Source organism: Astyanax mexicanus, chromosome 13 (genome assembly GCF_023375975.1).
Source record: "Astyanax mexicanus isolate ESR-SI-001 chromosome 13, AstMex3_surface, whole genome shotgun sequence".
Classification (NCBI taxonomy): domain Eukaryota; kingdom Metazoa; phylum Chordata; class Actinopteri; order Characiformes; family Acestrorhamphidae; genus Astyanax; species Astyanax mexicanus.
The window spans coordinates 9,180,153-9,202,613 of NC_064420.1; the positions used below are offsets into that span (position 1 = coordinate 9,180,153).

Below are 22,461 nucleotides of genomic sequence, written 5' to 3' on the forward strand. Positions count from 1 at the left end.
GAGGAGTCCAAGGTGAAGTAGGTGGAGTTGGTCCAGCCTATTGGCTTTAGACTGAGAGGTTGGCTATTTGTGAATTAACACTTGTGAGATATCATAGAAAATAGAACATCAGTTCAGTAGGGAAATAGAGTAATACACAGTTAATATGGGGGACAGAGGTGAACAGGGGGAAAAGGCTTTTGTATGGGTAGATAGATATATATATAAATATAAGGATATACAAAACCTAACTATACAAGGTAAAGATCTATCTGTAAACGGAGCAGTGCAGTAGATATTACTAATGGTCATAAATAATTCAATAAATAAAAGAGTAAAGTGTGATGACATCGATTACGAAAGTGACTGATGCTAAATATAACTATAATATAATATAATATATGCATAGGTTATAAGACAGTTCTAAAATGAAAATATGAAACTGTGAATACCCAATCATGAGTACAGTGTACTTTAATGTAAGCGAGGTTGGGGAAGGTTAATATTAACAATTAAGTTGTTGAATAATGGTGTGTGACTGGATAGATAAATAGAGAATTTAGAGAATTTAATAAAGGGAGTTTGGGGTTGGTTAGCAACACAAATACAAAATAAAAAGAAAAAGAAAAAGGGGAGTCAGAATTGAGGAAAATAATTAGCTTAATTTTGGGTATTGGACTATATCTTGAGGCCCTAACCTAACAGGGACATATGTCTAACTCTATATTATATAAGCAAATCTAATAATGAACATAATGAAGGTGTGTGGCTGTTTCGGAATCATTTCCTATTGCAGAAATACTAAGCAATTTGGATTGGCCATTTTTACAATGCTCTGTCGAAACTTAGCTGTACATTTTTTCCCCATATAGTTCACTATTAATTAAATTATATTATAACAATATTGTACAGAAGATGTATGCTAGAAATTCCAAAATATACTATGCCATGCAGCACTGTTGTATAAGCTGTACTCAGAGCAGGACGAATAAATATGGTTTCTTGTTTGATTCTTAAATAATCAGTTCAACAAATAGAAAAATTCTACATAGTGAATAGTGAATGTGTTAATAAGTGTGCCATTCAAAACACAGCTTTTTCTATCAGGTGATTTAGTCAATTATCTTACTATTCGTTTCTTATTCAGACTGATCTGAGTTCAGTGCTAGCTGAATGAGACTTATATAAGACAGATGTAATATCTAATTTCTCTATGATCTCATGGATATCCGTCTATGCTAATATTTTGATTATCTTAAGAGCGATAGTAGATTTCAGAAACCAGTGAGGAACGACCTTATTTTTTATTTTTTTTATTATTATTTTTTAAAAGGAAACGCAGTGTTGCATCTATTTCAAGCTACAGGGAATTTGGTATTTTTCTGATAAGGAGACATAATCAAATGTTGAAAACATGAGCTTTCTATTTTGCTTTCAATATGCTTTACCTTCTGCAATGAAGAACTTCCTTTACTTTCTCTCTGTATAGTATTAAATTAGACTAGAAAAAGATCTGGAAAACAGCATAAATTTAGTTTTCATGCTTATACAATGCCACCTATAAAGCAAATGCATTCTGAAATTTTCTGGCTGCAGCATAAACAAAATCAGCTAAGCAATATAAAATTGTTTAATCTGCATAATGGTAAACTTTGCAATCTGAGAAGCAGAGCCAGCACTATAATTTATGTATATATATATTAAATAAACCAGGACCAAAATTTAACCTTGTGGTACACCTTTCAGGTACAGATGCAAAATCTGAATAATTATTCATTGACATGCACTCTTTTGGGTCTATTCCGGAGCAGTGTCATCAAAACAAATAATTTAAGCTAAATTAAGTGGAAGAGCAAAGGTGATACTGATGGTAATAAATAAAATATGTATACAATAATAACAAATAATAAACCATGGGTACTTGGTGCCTTGCACAGGCTTTCACGGTAAACACCAGAGTGTGCGTTTATGACAGTGTGACATACCTGGGTTTGCGTTCCCTGGCTGTTCCCTGCGGGGGCACTACGGCGCTGAATGTTGATAAAACAGTGCTGCTACGCTGTGTGGTTCAGTGGGATAGGCTGGTTAGCCAAAGACGGGTAAGATCCCAACGTACTACAAAGGGACAACCTAAGGCAGGCACAGTCTCGATCTGACCACCACATGCATTTTAACAGAAACCGGAGAAAACATCGTGGAAGGGAAGCGCAGCCCAGGGGGAGAGTGAGTGGATGAATGGAGTGATGGGGTGTGTGTCAGTGGAGGCTTGTGCAGGGTAGACCAGCCCAGTGGACAGGGGAAAGACAACAGAGGGTGAAGCAATTTTGTGTTAAGTTTTCTGAAACAGAAATTCTGTTTCAGAAAAAGGGGGAGAGGTAAATAGATGATCATTATTACCACCATTATTTGCCCAATAATTATTTTATACTTTTTATCTTTTTTAAACCTATTAACCTTTTTCATCCCTCACCACTATTACTAAAAATTTTTGACCAATAATTATTTTATAGATATAGAGCATTTTTTAAACTTTTAGCTTGCTTATCTTTTAAAGTTTGATTTTAAAACAACCACTATGCAGATGAGCAATTACTTTCAGCAATATTGTAAAAGTTTTAGCTTTTAAGACACACTCAATCCTAACTTTAAAATATGAAAGGTAGACACAAAATTGAACTTTCACTATTCAACATGTAAGCCATTTTTTGAACAGAAAAAACAGTAAGTGAGACTTGATAAATTGTTTAAGGAAATAGATGTATTGTTCATAATTGTGGAAAGCAATCTGCTTGGCATTGTATATGCATAAATACATATTGAACATATTGATCAGTAAATGAAAAGCATTGTTTGGATTTTATTTGCTAAAATAACGTGGACAAAGCAAAGCATAACATCTGTGTTTATTAATATTGATAATATTATTGTTTGTAATGGAACGATTGATACAGAGAAAAATAATCACGTTCCACTTCTCCCAATTTTTAAAGCACTAAATAAAATCAACTAAATATAGAAATCAAGTCTTTATAAAATCTTGGGAATTGAAAAAGTCAGAAACATAATTTCTTAGTAAAATAACACACCGCAGAAAATTAAAGTGGCAGGTAAAATAATATAGCCACAAGCGGTGATTCTAAAGTCCAAGCAAAAGTAACCCAAGAAAGCCCAATACATCAATATGGAACCATTCCTGAGACAGAAGCCACATTATGTGTAGTTTGTGCAGAATTTAAAACTTTGGGCCCTGATATTCTATCAATCAGTGTGGATATGGAGGGGAAAAATAGAGCAGCTGATCATTACGATCTATATAAAAAACATGATTCAGATGTATTTCCAAATGTTTGTTTCTTATTTATTATCTATAAGGTATTACCAATACAATATGAGAAGATCTACAGGAAGCTTTAAGTGGGAGGCTTAACAGCAGGTGCGTTTAAAGCAGCAGTTTTGTGCTGTGAAGTAGTAAAATATGGTCTGTACAATGATGCTGCAGAGTTGAGGTGTGTGATCTTTAGCTTGGTTAGTGTTTGTGAGAGTGGACGTGTTTGAGTTTGTGTGTGTACATGCATGAGACATAGTGTGTGTCTGGTGATAAACTTAGGCGTGCAAATTGGAAGTGTTTGTAAGATCTAATTTGGATATAAGAGATTGGTTGGTGTGACAGGGAAGCAGTTACACTAAAAGGGAAAGGGATGTGAACAAAATGAAGGTAAAAGCAAGTAATTAATGGTGATGATAATTAAAGGTTGCAATTTAAAATTGAAAATTCCTAAAAGTTAGGGATTTAAAGCACTTTTGACATTAAAGATCATGATTGAGTATAACTGAAAATCAGGACAACTGAGGAAGGTAAGAAAACAAAAATTGGGCTGAAATCTGTGCACAGACAAAATTTAAATATGAAATAATTAACTTCCAAGGGGAAATTAGAGCTCAAGTTAAGTGTGATAAATGTATTTTAACTTGCAGAAAGGAGACACGGAGGACGCCTTAAAAACTTCCAAAATGAATAGTGAACCTTAAACATGATTATAACGAATACAAAAGTTTCGTTTCAGATCTGTTTACACAGGGGGAGAAGGAGAACGTGGTGCAAAGGTGGACCAGTCCAGACACAAAGTCAGGGCTCTTCCGCCATTACGCACGAAAGGGGAACGGGTCTGGCTGGATTGAGCCTTTCCGGGTGACTGAGAGAACAACGTACGCAGATCAACTGATAGGCGAGGGTTCTACAGCTGTGCAACAACAGAGATCGCTCACAGAGCAGCAGGAGGAGACGAGACAGCTGAGAAGTCTGACCCTGCAGCAGCAGAAGCAGGAAGGAGGGGCAGCAGAGCCCCCGCAGCACGGGCCTGGCCTGGCCACAGCAGAGAAAAGATTTCTCAGAGCACAGCAGCAGACAGCACACAGCCTGGCTGTGACTGAGGAGCGGAAGTGAGGGAGTGACTCATTCAGCAGCATTTCGATTGCGTCAAAGTACACTACATACAGAAACTCTTAAACACATCTCATTAAAGAACACACATAGTCTTATCACACACCAGCTCATACTTTTCATTCACTGATATTGCAGACATCAAGAGCCAGAATAAAGCTCTTCGTACGTGGGGCTGAGGTAGTTTACCTTCAGAACCCTGAAGCAAGAAGAAAGAAGAGACGAACAAACACGCATTGCAACTTTAACATTTACACATATAGGGTTATAAACTGTGATTTGCTAAATTAGGGGGGGAATACATTATTTTTCCCTTACAGGTTGTCCTGAACATTGTTTTTCTTTGCAGGTTGCTTTGGACTCTTGAAAAAAAAGAAATTGTAAAAAAAAATATATATATATACACTCTGTAACCTTAACACTTACACATATAAGGCTGTAAGATAACAAGTTTGCTAGATAGTGGAAAACTTAGAGGGAAAAACACATTTATGGTTTAAAAATGGCTTGGTACGGAAAAAGGGGGTGGGACAGGTCAAAGTACCGAAAACTATAACGGACCAGCATTTCCTCTGGCTATTCCAATATGGCTCCAGATAATAATAACCGTTGCCCTCATGGGTATCATGATAATAACATTGGCCATCGTCTCAAAATGAGAACACAATTAAACGGTAATGAGATGCTCTTAGCTAATTTCACAAATAACTTAAAATGCTAATATGCTAACAACCTATAACTTTGCCAGCTGTCAAAGCCTAATATTGTGATAATATTCATGAAATAATTTATTTTTATATTTTTAAAAGTAATGAGTATTAAACCATAACAGTAATGATAATACACAGTGTAACTGAGGACAGTTTTAGCAATATTAACACAGATTTCTCAAAGGGAGAGAATAGTGACCAACTGACCTTATCTCCATTTTGAAACTTGTCTCTGAAGTGATGCATCATGGGATAGCTGATCAATTTAAAGGCACAGTGTAATTTTTTTTAGGGGGTAAAATCATGAAACGGTAATGAGAAAAAATTCTTCGGACACAGTTATTTTGTTTAAAATCAAGTACATTTTTTGTTCAAAAATATTTATATTATGTATAAATGTTGATATTTTAAATGACTTTAATCTATTTTATTGATTCGATATGCTTAGTACTTTTAATATGGTTTAACTTAAAATTAGAAGGAAGGGGTACGGACACATAACGGTGATGAGAATTTCCATATATATTTTTTTAATTAATTTATATAAAAATAATTTTCTATGATAATGAAAACAATTGATCCATACAGTACTACCTATTTGCTTTACACACAATATCAGAGTTTTTGTGAATTAAGTACTGATTTTAAAAATTGTCATGGACATGTTGCATGCAGCTTCATGAGAATCACCCATAACACCGATTAAGCAGCTTATAAAGCCAGACCTTGTAACAAGTGGGAACACGTAATTAGGTCGACACATGTCAATTGGGATCGGCCTATACTGGAATGTAAGGAAGAGCAAGAGGAACTGCTGTAAACCAACTAGTCTTGGGGATGACTTTAAGGTTATGATGTCACTTCCTCCTTTGATAGAGTTCGTCTCATTGGCCGCCTGGAGGGCAGAGGGGTCGTGAGAGAATTTTTCCTGTCAAAATAGGTTGGAAGGCTGCCTCGACAGGTTTTCGCTCTCACATTTTAGTACAATGTTCATACACATGTTTTCAAGTGTTGAACATATGTAAATACATGATTTGGAGGAATTACGGTTTGTCGACGTATCTGTTTGATACGTCGAAAGGGGGAATTGTGGGAAAACTTACGAAGAAACCTTGTTTTACCTTGAATATATTGACAAGTATCTCACAATCATGATTACTTATCTTGGTATCTAAAATTACATAATCATCTGTGAAACCCTGTATTTTGTATGCATTAACCAATACTTACACCACATTTGATCATTTTATTATTCACAGTATATCTTACACACATTTATATTAACACCATATTGACCATTTTATTACTCACAGTATATCTTACACACATTTATATAGAAAACTAACCATTAACCACCATGTATTCTTCACGTATATAGTGAAACATTGTTTTTAACAAGCATGTGGCTAAACACAGGCCTTAGGCTGACAAACTAACCCACATGATACATAAACGTATAGACCCATTGTATGGCGGACGAATCACGCGCCACTGACACCTCACTGAAACCCATTGTGTGATTGCATGTTTTTCTCACTAACCGCTACAAATTATCAGATAGTGCATTCTGCATGACCTAACTTAATACAAAGGAGGCTTCTGGGCAAACAATACGGTCTTTCTCTCTCCGTGCACGTAAAGTCCTTCACCTGTCAAATTAAGGAGGGCATGCGCACAGGGAGTGCAACACTGTCTAAATTACTGAACAAATGCCGGACTGTCTGCGCACACTCAAGGCCAAAGACTAGCGAATCTTGAGCGCTAACACGTAACACCATGCATGCTGACAGGAGATGATTTTAGCAACGCCTCATCGGCAGATATCACGTCATTTTGAGTATATACACGGGAGTCAGATCATTCGAGGTTCAGAGCGTATGTTGGAGCGGTGGATAACCGTTCTTTTGTATGTTCTCCTGGATCCAGTCTTTTGCAATAAATACTTGTTTTGCTTCTAACTTCACTCCATCTGTCTAGACTCCTCTATTCAACGAACGCGTAAGGGAGTTGTAGCCTGTCGTTCGTAATCTGACGACTCTTGGCCTCCCTTAAGGGAAGCCTTGGGCTAGCTTACAATAGACTCTTTAAAAGTTATCTAGTCATGCATCACTACAAAGGTTCTAAGTTCAAAAGAAAGAAGGTAAAAACAGACGAGTGCCCTGAGTTAAAAAAAGGAGAAGACGGAGTTCTTCAAAGTTCTAAGATGCTCTTTTATTGTCTTGAAAAATCAGCCAAGTTCAGCCAGAAGGATCCAATCTTCTGATGAGACAAAGAGTTACATGCTCTTTTATACAGTATTTGGGCAAACCAAAGGTGGGGGCTTTAGGCTCCACCTTTTACCGTTATATAACCATATATCGGTTGAACATAATTGTTCCCAAACATGATCACCTTTAGGGAGGTTTTTTCCGGTCAAGGTTATGGGCATTATGCCATTAGTCCCATAATTGGATTTAATTGTGACCAAATCAACATGGTATAGTTTTTTTTAAAAATGTTGACCTTCACTTTGTTTGCTGTTCCCATGGAGTGGGAGTCTATGTGGCCATCTGGTCTGTCTAATGAATTTAGAGATATGCTGGCCTCTATTTAATGAGTTTAGAGATATGCTCCTCAGTCATCATATAGCATGTTCCGGGGAGCGAGCCAATTATGTCCTGTTATCTTATAACAGCTGTCTCTCAGATATATTAGGTACAGGCCTAAACCTGTTACGGGAGAGAGCAAACAGAGGATGAGCGAACTTAATGAACTTGCTCACATGAGGCCAGTGTGCTTCAGTATATGAAATGTACACATATGCTTCTTCAATATCCTAAATTAGGCCCCACATTCCCCCCTTCCGTGGGATTTAGTCCCACGGAACAACGATGGGATAATTTGGTATTTTAGGCTGTCTTTCAGAGCATAAAGACTTTAGTAGAGTTTTAATTATTTTATTGTAAGTGAGTTACGTGCTCGTAAATATTTTGAGTCCCAAGTCCATTTTTAAACCACATTGATTTGGCACATTCTTATGTATATGGGTGAGTAAACATGACAGAATAGTAAGAAATACATGGTTATATATTCAGCTACATGACACCAAAACAAATGAATAAAGGTGGTGTAATTACTACAAAAGGTATGAAAATGCACACTTTCAAATGGATTACATAATGGATAACATGATTGGGTTACATATGATAGATATGTCGAATACATGGTTAAGTTCCATATTAATATATTGTCCACAAGGAGGGTCAAACAGGTCCGAATTACGCATATCAAGTATTGAAATGCTTTTGTCAAAAGTGACATAAGTATCTGATTAAACAACCCCACATTCCCCTTGTCTCCTCGCTGGTAACTGGCGAATAATTGAGCATAGAAAGGCACGTCAAACATGGCACCTGGCAAAGCAACCCGACAAGGCCCCACATGCAGTCGCCTACCTCAAGATCCAAGGGTTAAGGCATACCACCCCAGCACAAAGGCAAGAATGGCAAACCCCCCTAGAGCCAAGGCGCTATACTGATGGGGAAATACCAGTCTGTTTGGTCGCTGCCTGGAAAAGCTACCTGATAGGTCCCCTATGGGAATGTGTAGCGTTACCAAGACAATGCACAGTCAAGGGGCTCCGCCTCTTCAGAGGAATTTGGGAACACGAGCAGTAGGTAAGAAAGATCCAAATAAGCATGTCCCCCCTTAGGCACAATACACATATGTAACTGTAAAACATTTCACCAGACAGTGAAAGGCACACTTGTAAAGGTATAAACACAACCAATTATTATGGAATCTTGGGACAGGTGAGAAACAAGGGTGTAGGATTAAATAGTCCATTTACATGGAGAATCATTCAAAGGCAAAGGGATAAAAACACAAAACCAAATGGTAGTTGAAGACGTCTTCTGCCTTTTGTGACTTTGCGCCACGTGGAAAGGCACGGTGTAGGTCAAGGGAGAGGTTACTAGCACTTCACCTTGACCCGGAGGGCGCAGTTGCATTAATTGTCCGGGGACATGCCCTGGCCCATTTGACAAATAACTTCAAGTCCCGCTGATGAGTCAACAGACGCATGGAAAACAGCATATTGTCCAGAGATAGATGAAACAGTTCGTTCAATCAACAATCTCAAACAAGGTACAACACAACATGCCACAAACATCAAAATCAAGATGACATATAAAAGCATCATAGCCAATCTCATTAAAAGAGCTTTCCATTGACCAGAAAATAGCCAGTTAAACCAGGAGTCTTGTGCAGCTTGAGTGTTTCTAACATGTTCATCACGCAGGTTTCTAAGTTTGGACATTACTTTAGTAAAATTACCATCAGAACCAGTATGTAAGGGAATATAGGAACAACATTCGTCACCAATCAGAACACAGACACCATCATCAGGTGCTCTCATTTGGTCAATAGCGAATCTGTTTTGAAGGGTCATTTTAGAAGTTGCATCCAATTGCTCACCAAGAGCCTCTAAGGCAGTAATGGTGTGGTTAAGAAATCTCTGTTGGTTGTACCAAATGTAATTAATCCAGTGGCCATTTCTATAGGCTTGCAGTCCAGCAAACAGTATACCTGTGGCTCCAATGCTACCATCACTCATAACCAAGTGTTCTTTGGGAATTTTTACAGGGATGCCTAGGTAATTGAGCTCAGGAACATTCTGTACATCTGAAATGTCAGAATAAAGATCACGTTTGTGTCTGGGTAAAGCATCACCAAAGGTCATAACTGAAACAGAACCGGTTAAAGTGACAGGTGCACAACAGCCAGTCCACGAGTTAGTAAGGGACTGGAGCAGTTTAGTGTCTGAATGACATATCCAGAAAAGATCAGCTAGGGGGAGGGTACCGTTAGCTAAGTTAACCCTAAGATATCTATATCCTGTGAGTATATCAGTACCAGTGGAATTAAGTCTAATACGACACCTGTTGTCAAGTTCAGGAAGGTTGTGTCGTGCATTGGCCCTACAAAAACAAAATGGGTACTGAGCTCCAGTATCACGTATAACTGGAGGTGGTGGTACAATTGGACCATCAACATCAGTACATCTTGGATCAACAGCGGAGTGTTGGTTGGGAATGGTCAATGAAGACATCAAGCATTGCAGAGGAGAGGGAACTGTTGTGTTAGTGACAATATCTAAACCATCTATTGGGGTGATAGTTGGGACACTGTTACCATTGTGACAAGCAAAACAGTCAGTTGAAGCAACTGATTGGGCTGTGTAGGTCAAATATTGATAGAACATATTCTGATCAGCATATTGGGAAATCACAACACCAGGGTCATTATCTGTATCAGGTAAGTCATTAGGGTCTAAGGAATCAAATGTAAACAATCTCTGTGCCTCCCAGGAATGTACCACAGCTCGTGGAGTCCTGTTCAGGCGGGCTTGTTCGTAGCAGATTAGAGGCTCGCAGAAGGCATTTAAAGTATATTGAGCCTGATGTGAGCAGTTAGAGCCGATTGGATAAGCCTTCAGGGAAAATTTACCTTTAGTGTCAATTAGGAATGCTACTGAGGTCATAGACCGATATTCAACTTGAAAGTAGGTGTATCTGTTGTGCATGGAGGGAGTAGTAGTCAGGAAGTATGACATTAATAAAGCTAAGCTGCAATGCAAAGGCTTAGATGGGCGTCTCCTAAGGCGCGCAGAATTGAAACAGTTAGCAGGTTGGTCACAGATATTGGCAGGTGATGCCAAACAGCGTTTTTTAATTGTTTTGTAGTCGGATTGGCGATATTGTGTCCATTCGAAGTAAATGTTCGCGTAAGCAAAGGATGGGGACAGGTTGGAAGCGGACATACAAACTGTTGGGTCGACATAGGGACAGTATCGTTCACACGTGCGATTGCCCAATTCAGACCAAGTCTGATGGACAATGGAACGTCTGTATTTGTTGGTGTCAAGTGAGCGTTTAAAGATAGTTCGAGTAGAATCGTCAACCTTTTGGATGGGAGTTGTAGTTTGGTAAGTGTTACATAGCATAGCTATGAGTAGAGCACCTAATGCAGAAGTGATGAAGGCTGCCATTATTACTGTCAACCCAAGTAAAAAGTGGTCTTTATGGGACCTCCAAAGGTCAAGACTCTTAGTCTGGATTTGTGTGAGTAGCATAGTTAGGATGCAATCCAATGACAACAGTACTCTAGTAGTGAGGACTTGCTTGTGGCGAATGAACGAAAGTATTGTCTGCGACTTAAAGACGTGCTATCACCTGGAGTGGCAAAATACCAGACAATGGCGGTAGTAAAGTTTGGTCTAATTATTTCAGCAACTAAAAGGTGTTCAGGGTTAATCAATAGGGTTGATTCCAGAAAAGGGATAAAATTAGTGTATGTTTCCAAACCAGTATCTACTATACCATTTGGTCCGGAATGGTTAGAGGATTGTGCTATGAATGTGTGTGCTATAGAGATGTCAGCTTTGATCAAATATAAAGGCAGGTCTTTGAAAAAGGAAAAGACAGGTAATGGATAGGGGAGAGTCGGAATATGAAAAGCTTGACAGGGGTTCATCAGGTGGAATTCGGTTAAAAGCATACACAAATCACACAATGAAGGTAATGTACACAACAAAAATACGAAAGGAAACAAGAAAAAGGTCCAAGTACTTAATCAGTACTGTCCAGTAGTATTTGGTTCAATGGAACAGTTAGCACAAAGTTCAGATTCCGTGGAAGGCGTATGTGCAGATTGTTCCGTGAAAAGAATAGCAAAAACAATGATGCAAGAGATGATGATGAAGATAAGGGTGGTACCTTTTAGTCCGCAAAGACCAGGATGCCTAAAAGGATGCCATGGAGGCATTTCTTCCTCGAATGATGTCAATTGCAGTGTGTCTGATGTTTAAGGTCGGCAGTGATGTAGCTTTTAATCGGATTCTGAGCCCGGGTCAGGAGGAGTTAGACGTGCACGTTGTCTAGTCAGGATCTGGTATCCACTTGGTCCTGCCCTAGGTGAGACAGGAGCAGGGTCACCTTGTGCTTGTTCAGCAGGTTGTTCATCAGTTTGCTGTGGTGGTTGCACATCAGATTGTTGTGGGGGTCGGTAAAATGGAGGGGCTCTTGAGCAATGGTTCAGATGGAACCAAACAGTCTTTCCCTCCACTTTTACAGCAGTGGGTGTGGCCAAAACTACCTTATAAGGGCCCTCCCGTCTGGGTTGATCCCACTGCCTTTTGTGTACTCTGACATATACATAATCTCCAGGGAGCAGTTCAGTCAGCGAGCTGTCAATCTCAGCAGATCTGTTAACACTAGCTCCTTTCGCTTGGGCAAATAAGTCTCTGTGAATTTTGGTAAGGCATGTGACATAATCATGAAGTTCAGCTTGGAGCTGTTCAAGACTAGGGCCTTGATATGGTGCTCTAAGGTACGTAACTGGCATTGGTCTGCCTGTCACCATCTCATGTGGTGTTAGGTTGGTCACTCTATTTGTGGTCATTCTCATGCTCATCAAAGCTAGCGGTAAGGCATCTAGCCAATTGATTTTTCCTTCACTGTGCGCAATGATCTTGGCAATCTTTGCCTTTAAGACTCCATTCTGCCTTTCAACAATGCCTTGGCTCTGTGGTCTGTAGACACAGCCAAGCCTACGTTTAATGCCAAGTGATCTGGCTATGGCTGCGATAACTTTGTTGGCAAAATGCGAACCGTTATCTGAACTAATCGTATCTGGTACTCCGAATCTAGGAATCACCTCTCGAATCAGGAATCTAGCAGCTGCAGTGGCTGTTTCTTTTTGAGTTGCTTGAGCTTCAGTCCATCTACTGAATCTGTCGGTGACTACTATAATGTAGCGGAATGCTCTAACGGGTTTTCCCATATCTAGGTAATCCATTACCAAGTGTCTGAAGGGGCCATCAGGAACAGGGATGTGTCCTAATGGAGCAGTCAAAGATTTCCTGAAATTGTACTGTATACAGACAGCACAATGGTTAAGGAATTGGTCTACAGTGAGAACCAAATATGGGGTCCACCACTCAGCCTTAATTTGTTTAATGATTTCTTTCCGGTGGACATGAGATATGCCATGTGCATCAGCAATCAGGATATTTAATAAGGATATGGGAGCTACTGGCAGGCCATTTGGGCCGTACCAGACACCATTTTCTGGTTTAGCTCTTCTTTTAATCCAAACATTTCTCTCATAGATACTTGCATTCTCTTGGCACTCACTTAAGCTAGTTAAGTCTGGTGTAAGCTCAGTTAGTTGTTCCTCAGCCAATTGGAGTCTGTCTGGGGATTGGGCAGGGCACTGCAATGTTACGGTAGCAGCATCCTTAGCCTCCTGGTCAGCCATATTGTTGCCCTGGGTAATCAGAGAATCGTCATGTCTATGAGCAGCACATTTAACAATGGCAAGTCTGTCAGGAAGCAAGATAGCTTCTAAGAGGTCTGAAATGGCCTGTCCGTGTGCAATTTCGGTACCGTCAGCTCGTACGAACCCGCGCTGGGCCCAGATAGATCCGTACACTTGCGCCACCCCGTGGGCATACGCCGAATCAGTCATCACAGTCGCTTGTTTACCTTTAGCTAATTGACAAGCAGTTGTCAAAGCTTTGAGCTCTGCCAATTGGGCTGAGCATGGTTGTGGTACACTAGCTTTAAAAAGAGTCACAAATTGATTAGTGGTCTGATCGTAATTTACTACGGCAAAACCAGCTAGGTTGCCATCTGGTCCCCTAAAGCAGGAACCATCAACAAAAAGAATCAAGTCATTGTACGTCAAGGGCTCACTTGCTAAGTCACGCCTAGGCTTCAAGAAGTCTGAAGTGTGTTGTTCGCAGTCATGTGGAGTTCCCTCCGTCGGGAGTGGTATCTTGTCAGCTGGATTAATTTTGTTGCATCGTTTAATGGTTAGTTCAGGTGCAGACAGGATAACGTCGTAGCCTGTGCGTCTGGCATTTGTCAGCACGAAGGAGTTAGATGTTAACAAAGTATGTAGGCAATGGTTGGTATACATGGTAACTGGGTATCCCATGGTAATTGTAGTAGCCTTTTCAAAGGCATATGCTGCTGCTGCCAAACCTTGATAGCAAGGTGGCATGCCTTGTTCAATTTTGTCAAGCTGTGTACTAAAGTAGGCTATGGTGTTCGCTTGAGTGTAGCCCTGTATGGGGTTTGACAGTTGTCTTAAGACAGCATTAACGAACCCCTTCTTTACAGACACAAAAAGTTCAAAAGGTTTTGAGTAATCTGGGTTGGCCAATGCAGGAGCACTGCACAGATCACGCTTGATCTGCATAAAAACTTGTTCAGCTTCCTCATCCCAAACCAAGATTCCTTTAAGGTTTCTCTGTCCGGCTGCTTTTACCAATCTCCTGAGGGGGGCGGCTTTAAGTGCAAAGTCACAAATCCATTGGCGACTGTACCCAGCCATTCCTAAAAATGTGAGCATTTGGCCTACAGTAATTGGTTTAGGAGCAGATTGGATGGTTTTAATGTGTGCTGGCATAATTGTGCGCTTGTTTCCTTTTAAGCGTCTGCCAAGGTAGTCTACTTCCTCAGCACAAAATTGCAATTTGGCCTTGCTAACCTTATGGCCTTTCTCTGCCAATTTGGTTAAGACTGTTATTGTATCTTCCTCACATTCCTGTTTAGTTTTGGAAGCAATTAGCAGATCGTCAAAATACATAATCAATGTACTGTTGATTTCAATGTCACCTAGGTCTTGTGCTACTGTTTTGTTAAATATGCTGGGGCTTTCACTAAAGCCTTGTGGCATGCGGGTGTAAGTGTATTGTTTGCCTCCATATGTAAATGCGAACAAAAATCTGGATTGCTCATCGAGTGGAATGCTGAAAAATGCAGAGCAGAGGTCAATAACACTATAAAACGTAGCATCAAAAGGGATATTTGAGAGTAGGGTGTGTGGGTCAGGCACTACAGGAGTTTCGCCTTCCACAACAGCATTTACAGCTCTCAAGTCATGTACTAAGCGCCATTTATCAGAGTTGGGTTTTTTCACAGGGTAAATTGGAGTATTGCATCGACTGGTTGTTTGTACTAGGACTCCTGCCTGTAACAAGCCCTCAATCGTTGGCTTAATACCCTCAAACGCAGCCTTACTCAGTGGGTATTGTCTTTGGTAAGGTAATCTGGCGTTTGGCTTAAGAGTCACTTGGACTGGCTCTACAGATCTAATAAAGCCTACATCAGTGTGGTGTTGGGTCCACAATTGCTCAGGTACCGCCTTTAACAGTTCTTCCTGTTCCTGGGTTAGTTTAGCTTGAATATATGGTGCTAATCTATCCACAGCAACCTTTTCAGCTATTGTTCTATTAACAGACTTGGTGGTTATTTTATAGTATGTTCGATCAGCCGATTCGAAGACACACTGATCATCTGTTTCAATCCATGTCATCTTTTTGCTAGCCAACACCATCGGACCTAAGTCCATTGGTTGATTGTATTTAGCAACCATAAGAGACACATGTGGTACAGAATTCTCAACCTTGTACCATTGTAACAAGTTGTCATCCAAAATAGCTTCTACAGCGACTCCTTGGGGACCTATGATCATATCTCCTGTTCTTAATGTGATTGATTTGCCCTGTAGGCACTGTTGCCAACATGCATCATATTCAGTCTGTGAGTTATCATGATCGTACAAAAGAGTACAATGCAGATCATCTGACACCTTTTTCATGTCAGGTCTATGACTCTCGATCCAAGGCTCCCACTTGTGGTAGAGCCTGTCAAGTAAGTTATCTACTAGCCTTAGCCAATAAACTGTTGGCAAGTCTTTGATTGGTCTTCCCTCTTTTGCTTTTATGTACATCTGGTATACTGGGGTTGGGAAGTCTATACACAATCCAGTGGGTGAACATCTGATATCTGCCCTCAATTTACATAGTATATCTCTACCTAGGAGATTAGCTGGGCATGCTTCTGAATATAATAGGGGAGCTACCACAGTTTGCTCATTTATGGTTAGGTGTACAGGTTCTGTAAATCTTAATGTTTGCGTTTTCCCTGAAAAGCCTTGTGCCCTTAGTTGATGAGAGGACAGGGGAAGATTTACTCCTTCTGGACCAATTACGGAGTGGGTGGCTCCTGTATCAATTAAGAACAATATGTTTTTCTCACCATTAATTTTAACCTGTACTTTTGGGTCACTACTAGACGAATTTGATACTGCCAATTGAATATTCTCCCCCTCAAGGCTTTCCGGGCATCTTCAGAACCATCCAGCATTCGGACAGTTTCTTGAGTAGTGGCCAGGTTGGTGACATGTGTAACAAACAGGAGAAGCTCCAGCTTGTCGATAGCCTTGGCCTTGCTGGTAGTTTTGACCTTGTTGGTATCCTTGACCCTGTTGGAATTTTTGGCCTGAAATGTCAAATGTGTCTAATTGATCCAGGGTCTGCGCATTAGGCATGCCGAATGGGTTGTTATTAGGTCTTGGCATCCCACGGCCTCTACTTCTTCCTCTTCCTCTGAGTCCTCCCCTGTTGCCCAATCCTGTGTTAACATAAACATTAACAGGTGGCACAGGTTGTTGGAGTTGGTTGAGATTGGGGTTGGTAGTCTGGACAGCGCTGGGCTGCATGCTTTGGTTTTGTAGCATTGCATTGATTGGCATCATTGGTGTTGTAGGTGCAGGAAACGTCTGAGTTGCAGGAACAACTTGTTGTGGCTGCATCACCTGTGGATTTTGCATTGGTTGTTGTACAGATGCTTGTGTGGTCAGTACAGGTAAAATCTGATCAGTCGCATTTGGTGCTTTGGGTTTATCAGAGGCCACCACTGCCATGAGGTCAGCTAGTTTCTTATCTTTCTTCTTCAACTCTGTCAGCTGTGCTCTTTGTAGCTGCAAAGCTATTTTCTCCAACTCTTCTTTATTCTGAGCCTTCTTTTTCTTGTATCGCTCCGCATGATGGACGATGTGATCTTTAAACATGTTCCAATCCATATTATTTAGACCCACGACCTCATCAAGTGCATCTTGCACTTCCTTGGGCAAGCTTTTTCTCAGCATCATCTTAAACAGACACTGGTTGGAAGAGTTCCAAGCAGTACCCGTTTCTTCTAGCCATTTCTTTTGAAAATTGGTGATGTATTCAATGGCAGGGGTGTCAGGTTTCAGTTCAAGTGAATCCAGTTGACTTGGATCCATATCAGTTGGGAATTCTTCACGAATGGCATCCCAGATTTTGTTTCGGTAGGCGTTGAAAGGTATGTCTTCAAAGCATTGTTTTGTTGCCAGGTTTCTGTACTTGGCCAGTGAAAATATGTCCTCCATTTTGGTTTTTCCAACGGAATGTGACAGGATAGCCTTTATGTCTCCAATGGCTATAGTATAGCCTGATGTCTTGTCTTCAAAAGCAGTGATCCACTTCTGCCCTCCTGTGGTTATGTTCGGTAGTTGCTCAACCAGGCCTTTCAAGTCCATAAAGGACCAGGGCACATATGAATTACCCAGGCCCTGGGCAATGATGGGGAAGAAATGGGATGACTTGGACGGTCTAAGCTGGTGGGACCTCAGTCTCTGCCTTATACGTTCAGAGCGTCTTGGACCTTGGGTATGTGTTCGGTCAAGAGTCGCTGTCCAGCCAATTAGATCCTCATCCTCTTCAGAGTCCGTGCGAGGGAAATCTGAGTCAGCAAGTTCATCCTGCATTACTGGACTTTGCAGCTCAATAGATCGGCTTCTACGCAGGCCGTGTGCAACGTGTGAGGTGGTTGAGTTCTTTGGGACACCTTTATTAATTAGTTTTTTGAGTTCTTCTTCTATAGCCTTCTCCGTTTTGTTATACGTGTCCTCAAAGTTGTCTCGTCGCTGTCTGGCGCTTGCTTCAGGCTCTATTTCCAATACGCCAGTAACTCTCCGCTGTAGTGGAGCTGTTAGGAATCGCACTTGAGAACATTGTTCTTCAGTATCTGAAGGATGTTCTTCATCAGCTGGGGTGCGTGATCTTGGTTCTTTGGCTCTAACAGAGGGCTCGTGCATGCTGCTTTCATAGTTGCTCTTTGGTGTGGTCTCACCACTCATCTGTTCCTCGTGCATCGAGGGGCCACCTGCAGTGGGTGTGTCTTGAGCGGGGCTTGGTCTTGTCCAGGTTGGTGCTAGCGGTTTGGGTGTGTATTTACTGCAACCTTCTCCAGCTTCTTGTGTGGTCGCAGGTGTGGCAGTTGGTGGGTCACTTGTCTCATCTGATGTTCTCTCAAAGCTCAGGGTTCCTTTTAATTCAATTGAAGCATCTGGCCAGCCCTGTGCCATTGCAGGGTAAATCCCTGTAGTCGGTGTGCGTTCAGAGGCATATGGTGGAGGTCTCTCTGGAATTGGAATGGGACTGGTAGGGCTTGTCGGGGCATTAGTTGGCTTAGGGCCATGGTCCATAAATGCTCTCAGCAAAATCAGCCTGCGCTGCTGTTTAATTCTCTGTCGGCTATTCCATACATAAGATTCTTGCTCTAAGGCATGTATCATGTTGCACAGCTCTGTGTCAAAGGTCCCTGCAAGGGGCCATTGTTTATCAGCCTTAGCTGTCAGTTTATGCCACCTAGCCATACACTGAGTAAGTTCAGCATAAGTGCCAACCCCTTTTTCAATAAGGAGCTGTACTGGGTCTACTTCATTTTTGCAAGTCTTGGTATTTTTACCACCCATGATGAATGAGTTAAGAAGGAGTAAAATATACTCTTATCTGTTTCTGCGTGAAGGGTGTCGCCACGTTAGTCTCTCGTTTTCTCCTCAAGTGGGACTGTGTCCAGTTGATTGAGGCTTTCTAAAAGGAAACTGAGAGAATATATTTATATTTCAAAAATAGATTTCAAGATCAAAATTAGTATATTGCACCCTTGTCTACTTATTGAGGAATCACAACCATGATTGTCTTTGGTTTAGCTCAAGAGTTAATACAGTACTTACATGCTATAGTGTGTGAGTGTGAGTGTGTCTGTGAGTCTATGTATGTGCGTACATGTCCATATATGGGCGGGTCACTATGTGTGTGTGTGAGATTACACAAGCGTATGTAAGTGTGTGCATGTTTTACAGCCAGCGCATATACAGCCTGTACACCTTAGGTAAATATTTACTCTAGATACTCCTCTCCTTGCCCTGGTGCTCGCAACGCACTCCATTTCTTAATTAGCTTCATTTCTCTAGCTTCTTCTCGTCTGCGCTGTTTTCGGTGAGACTTAATTCGGGCTCTGTTTACTCTTCTCCGAATTCTACGTGTCTGTGCGATGTCAATTGCAATTGATGGTCCTGGGGCTGCTAAGCCCTGCAGACGCATCTGTAAGTGAGTCATACCCTTGAATCTATTTTGGCCGCTCAATAGGGAGGACAGCCATGATTTGGATGTGAAAACCATGATTTCACCAATCCATATTTCAAACAGTTTCCAATTACTTGGTCGGTACTGTTTGCAGTACCTCATGGTTCTGTCAGCTCTTTCGCTGGCTTCTAAATCAATTGGGAACTTTTGATAAACCACTGTTACTGTGGTTATGGTTATTATCAAATTTCTGTATTGTAATTTAGCATATTGCTTCACCGACTCCAATCTTGTAGTTGGCGGATGCATTCTAACACTCTTCTATAGGTCTCGGGTTCTAAAAACGTCTGCAGCCGTTTTACGCCCTTAACCACCTCACGACCAACTCTCCTTACAAGGACAACACGAAAGTCCACTCTACGAAAAATGCCACGCCTATGGTGTACGGTTACAGTCACTAAGCAGGAGATTATTACTCTGTTACAAATTCTCAATACTTTTCTGGGTGGGCTCATCACTAAACAACTTCAAATAACACTAGCAACATCTAAACAGGTTATCTACAAAGTCACAGTCATTTTAAACATTTCACTTAAGCTCTAACACAATTTAAGCAGTTATTAAAAATAAACTTGAGATCTCAGACAATACCAACACAGATTTTAACAGACAACACAAAACATATACCCCACTAGTCAGAATTGAATAGTTATTCCCTCGTCTCTCTGTCAGTTACAGTGGTGTTCTGCACTAAGCGTTTTTCTCCGAGTGAGAATCAATCTCCGCTGTAAAAACAGTCAGGATAGAGTGTCTCAACTTGCGCTCATGGAACAAAAAGACGGACTTGGTTTTCTTAAGACCCTCTGTTAAACAGACGGGTGTCCAAGTCTTTTCCCATTTATCTCTTACTTTCTTAGGCCTTTTTCCAGCGCACGCTCTCTCTCAGGCGTCGCTTTTATTTATATCTCTTTGGCGTACGCTTCACTCTCTGGCGTCGCTCTTATTTATATCTCTTTTTCCTGTACTTATTCTCTTTTTCTCATGTACTTATATTGAGTCTAACGTCGTGCTTTCTAGATCGCACCTTATGACGTTTCCCGTCTTTAACGCCCGGGAGATAAAACATATAACAGACAGTAGACAGACATTAACATACAATTCTTTTGTTGTAATGTTCTTGAATTTAGTTTAATTTACTTGACTTTAGTTGAATTAATTGAATTTAGTTGGATTTAGGCGTCTAGACGCTAAAAATGCTCATCAAATATTTTTATTGAATTTTAATCAATTGGTTTCAATTTATAATGTTATATACACATTCCTAAACATGTATACATCTTTCTTTAAATCACAGCGCTCGTCTGCTTGTTATAAATTATTACAGTTTCTTTTTATAAAGTTTAGATTCTTCTTTTAACTTCTAAAACAATGACATCTTTGTGAGCAAGAAAACACAATATTTCTTTTTCAGTAATTAAATTGAAAAAGGTTTCAATGCTCACCTGTCCTTCAGGATTTGAAGAGGATTGTCTTCTTCACGATGTCACTGCTGCTGGTCTCTAATCGTTACTATGTATGGGCTCTTTTCGAGGCCCCTTTTAGTTGGGCGCCAAATGTCGTTCGTAATCTGACGACTCTTGGCCTCCCTTAAGGGAAGCCTTGGGCTAGCTTACAATAGACTCTTTAAAAGTTATCTAGTCATGCATCACTACAAAGGTTCTAAGTTCAAAAGAAAGAAGGTAAAAACAGACGAGTGCCCTGAGTTAAAAAAAGGAGAAGACGGAGTTCTTCAAAGTTCTAAGATGCTCTTTTATTGTCTTGAAAAATCAGCCAAGTTCAGCCAGAAGGATCCAATCTTCTGATGAGACAAAGAGTTACATGCTCTTTTATACAGTATTTGGGCAAACCAAAGGTGGGGGCTTTAGGCTCCACCTTTTACCGTTATATAACCATATATCGGTTGAACATAATTGTTCCCAAACATGATCACCTTTAGGGAGGTTTTTTCCGGTCAAGGTTATGGGCATTATGCCATTAGTCCCATAATTGGATTTAATTGTGACCAAATCAACATGGTATAGTTTTTTTTTAAAAATGTTGACCTTCACTTTGTTTGCTGTTCCCATGGAGTGGGAGTCTATGTGGCCATCTGGTCTGTCTAATGAATTTAGAGATATGCTGGCCTCTATTTAATGAGTTTAGAGATATGCTCCTCAGTCATCATATAGCATGTTCCGGGGAGCGAGCCAATTATGTCCTGTTATCTTATAACAGCTGTCTCTCAGATATATTAGGTACAGGCCTAAACCTGTTACGGGAGAGAGCAAACAGAGGATGAGCGAACTTAATGAACTTGCTCACATGAGGCCAGTGTGCTTCAGTATATGAAATGTACACATATGCTTCTTCAATATCCTAAATTAGGCCCCACAAGCCCAAGGCGAGAGGTGGGTGCGGACCCACCTTTCAATTTTCATTTCTACAACAGGTGGCATCCATCAGTGTTACAACATGTACAATTTAATATGTACACACATTGATATACTCGGTAATATTGTCATATTCTCTCTCTATATTAAAATATACCTAGCTACATATATACACTGCTCAAAAAAATAAAGGGAACACTCAAATAACACATCCTAGATCTGAATGAATGAAATATTCTCATTGAATACTTTGTTCTGTACAAAGTTGAATGTGCTGACAACAAAATCACACAAAAATCATCAATGGAAATTAAATTTATTAACCAATGGAGGCCTGGATTTGGAGCCACACACAAAATTAAAGTGAAAAAACACACTATAGGCTGATCCAACTTTAATGTAATGTCCTTAAAACAAGTCAAAATGAGGCTCAGTATTGTGTGTGGCCTACACGTGCCTGTATGACCTCCCTACAACGCCTGGGCATGCTCCTGATGAGGTGGCGGATGGTCTCCTGAGGGATCTCCTCCCAGACCTGGACTAAAGCATCCGCCAACTCCTGGACAGTCTGTGGTGCAACATGACGTTGGTGGATGGAGCGAGACATGATGTCCCAGATGTGCTCAATCGGATTCAGGTCTGGGGAACGGGCGGGCCAGTCCATAGCTTCAATGCCTT

At 40.6% G+C, this 22,461-nt stretch overlaps 1 protein-coding gene across 1 annotated transcript; it reads right to left on the minus strand.

Moving 5' to 3' along the window:
* Nucleotides 1-7,316: 7,316 nt before the first annotated feature.
* On the minus strand, nt 7,317-21,715 carry LOC125780609 (uncharacterized). The gene is made up of 2 exons (XM_049463053.1): nt 20,857-21,715; nt 7,317-18,870 (listed from the first exon to the last, which is right to left on the minus strand). Exon 2 carries the CDS (start codon nt 18,739-18,741, stop codon nt 16,309-16,311), a length of 2,433 nt encoding a protein of 810 aa, XP_049319010.1. The 5' UTR covers nt 18,742-18,870; nt 20,857-21,715; the 3' UTR covers nt 7,317-16,308.
* Between the last annotated feature and the right edge of the window lie 746 nt (nt 21,716-22,461).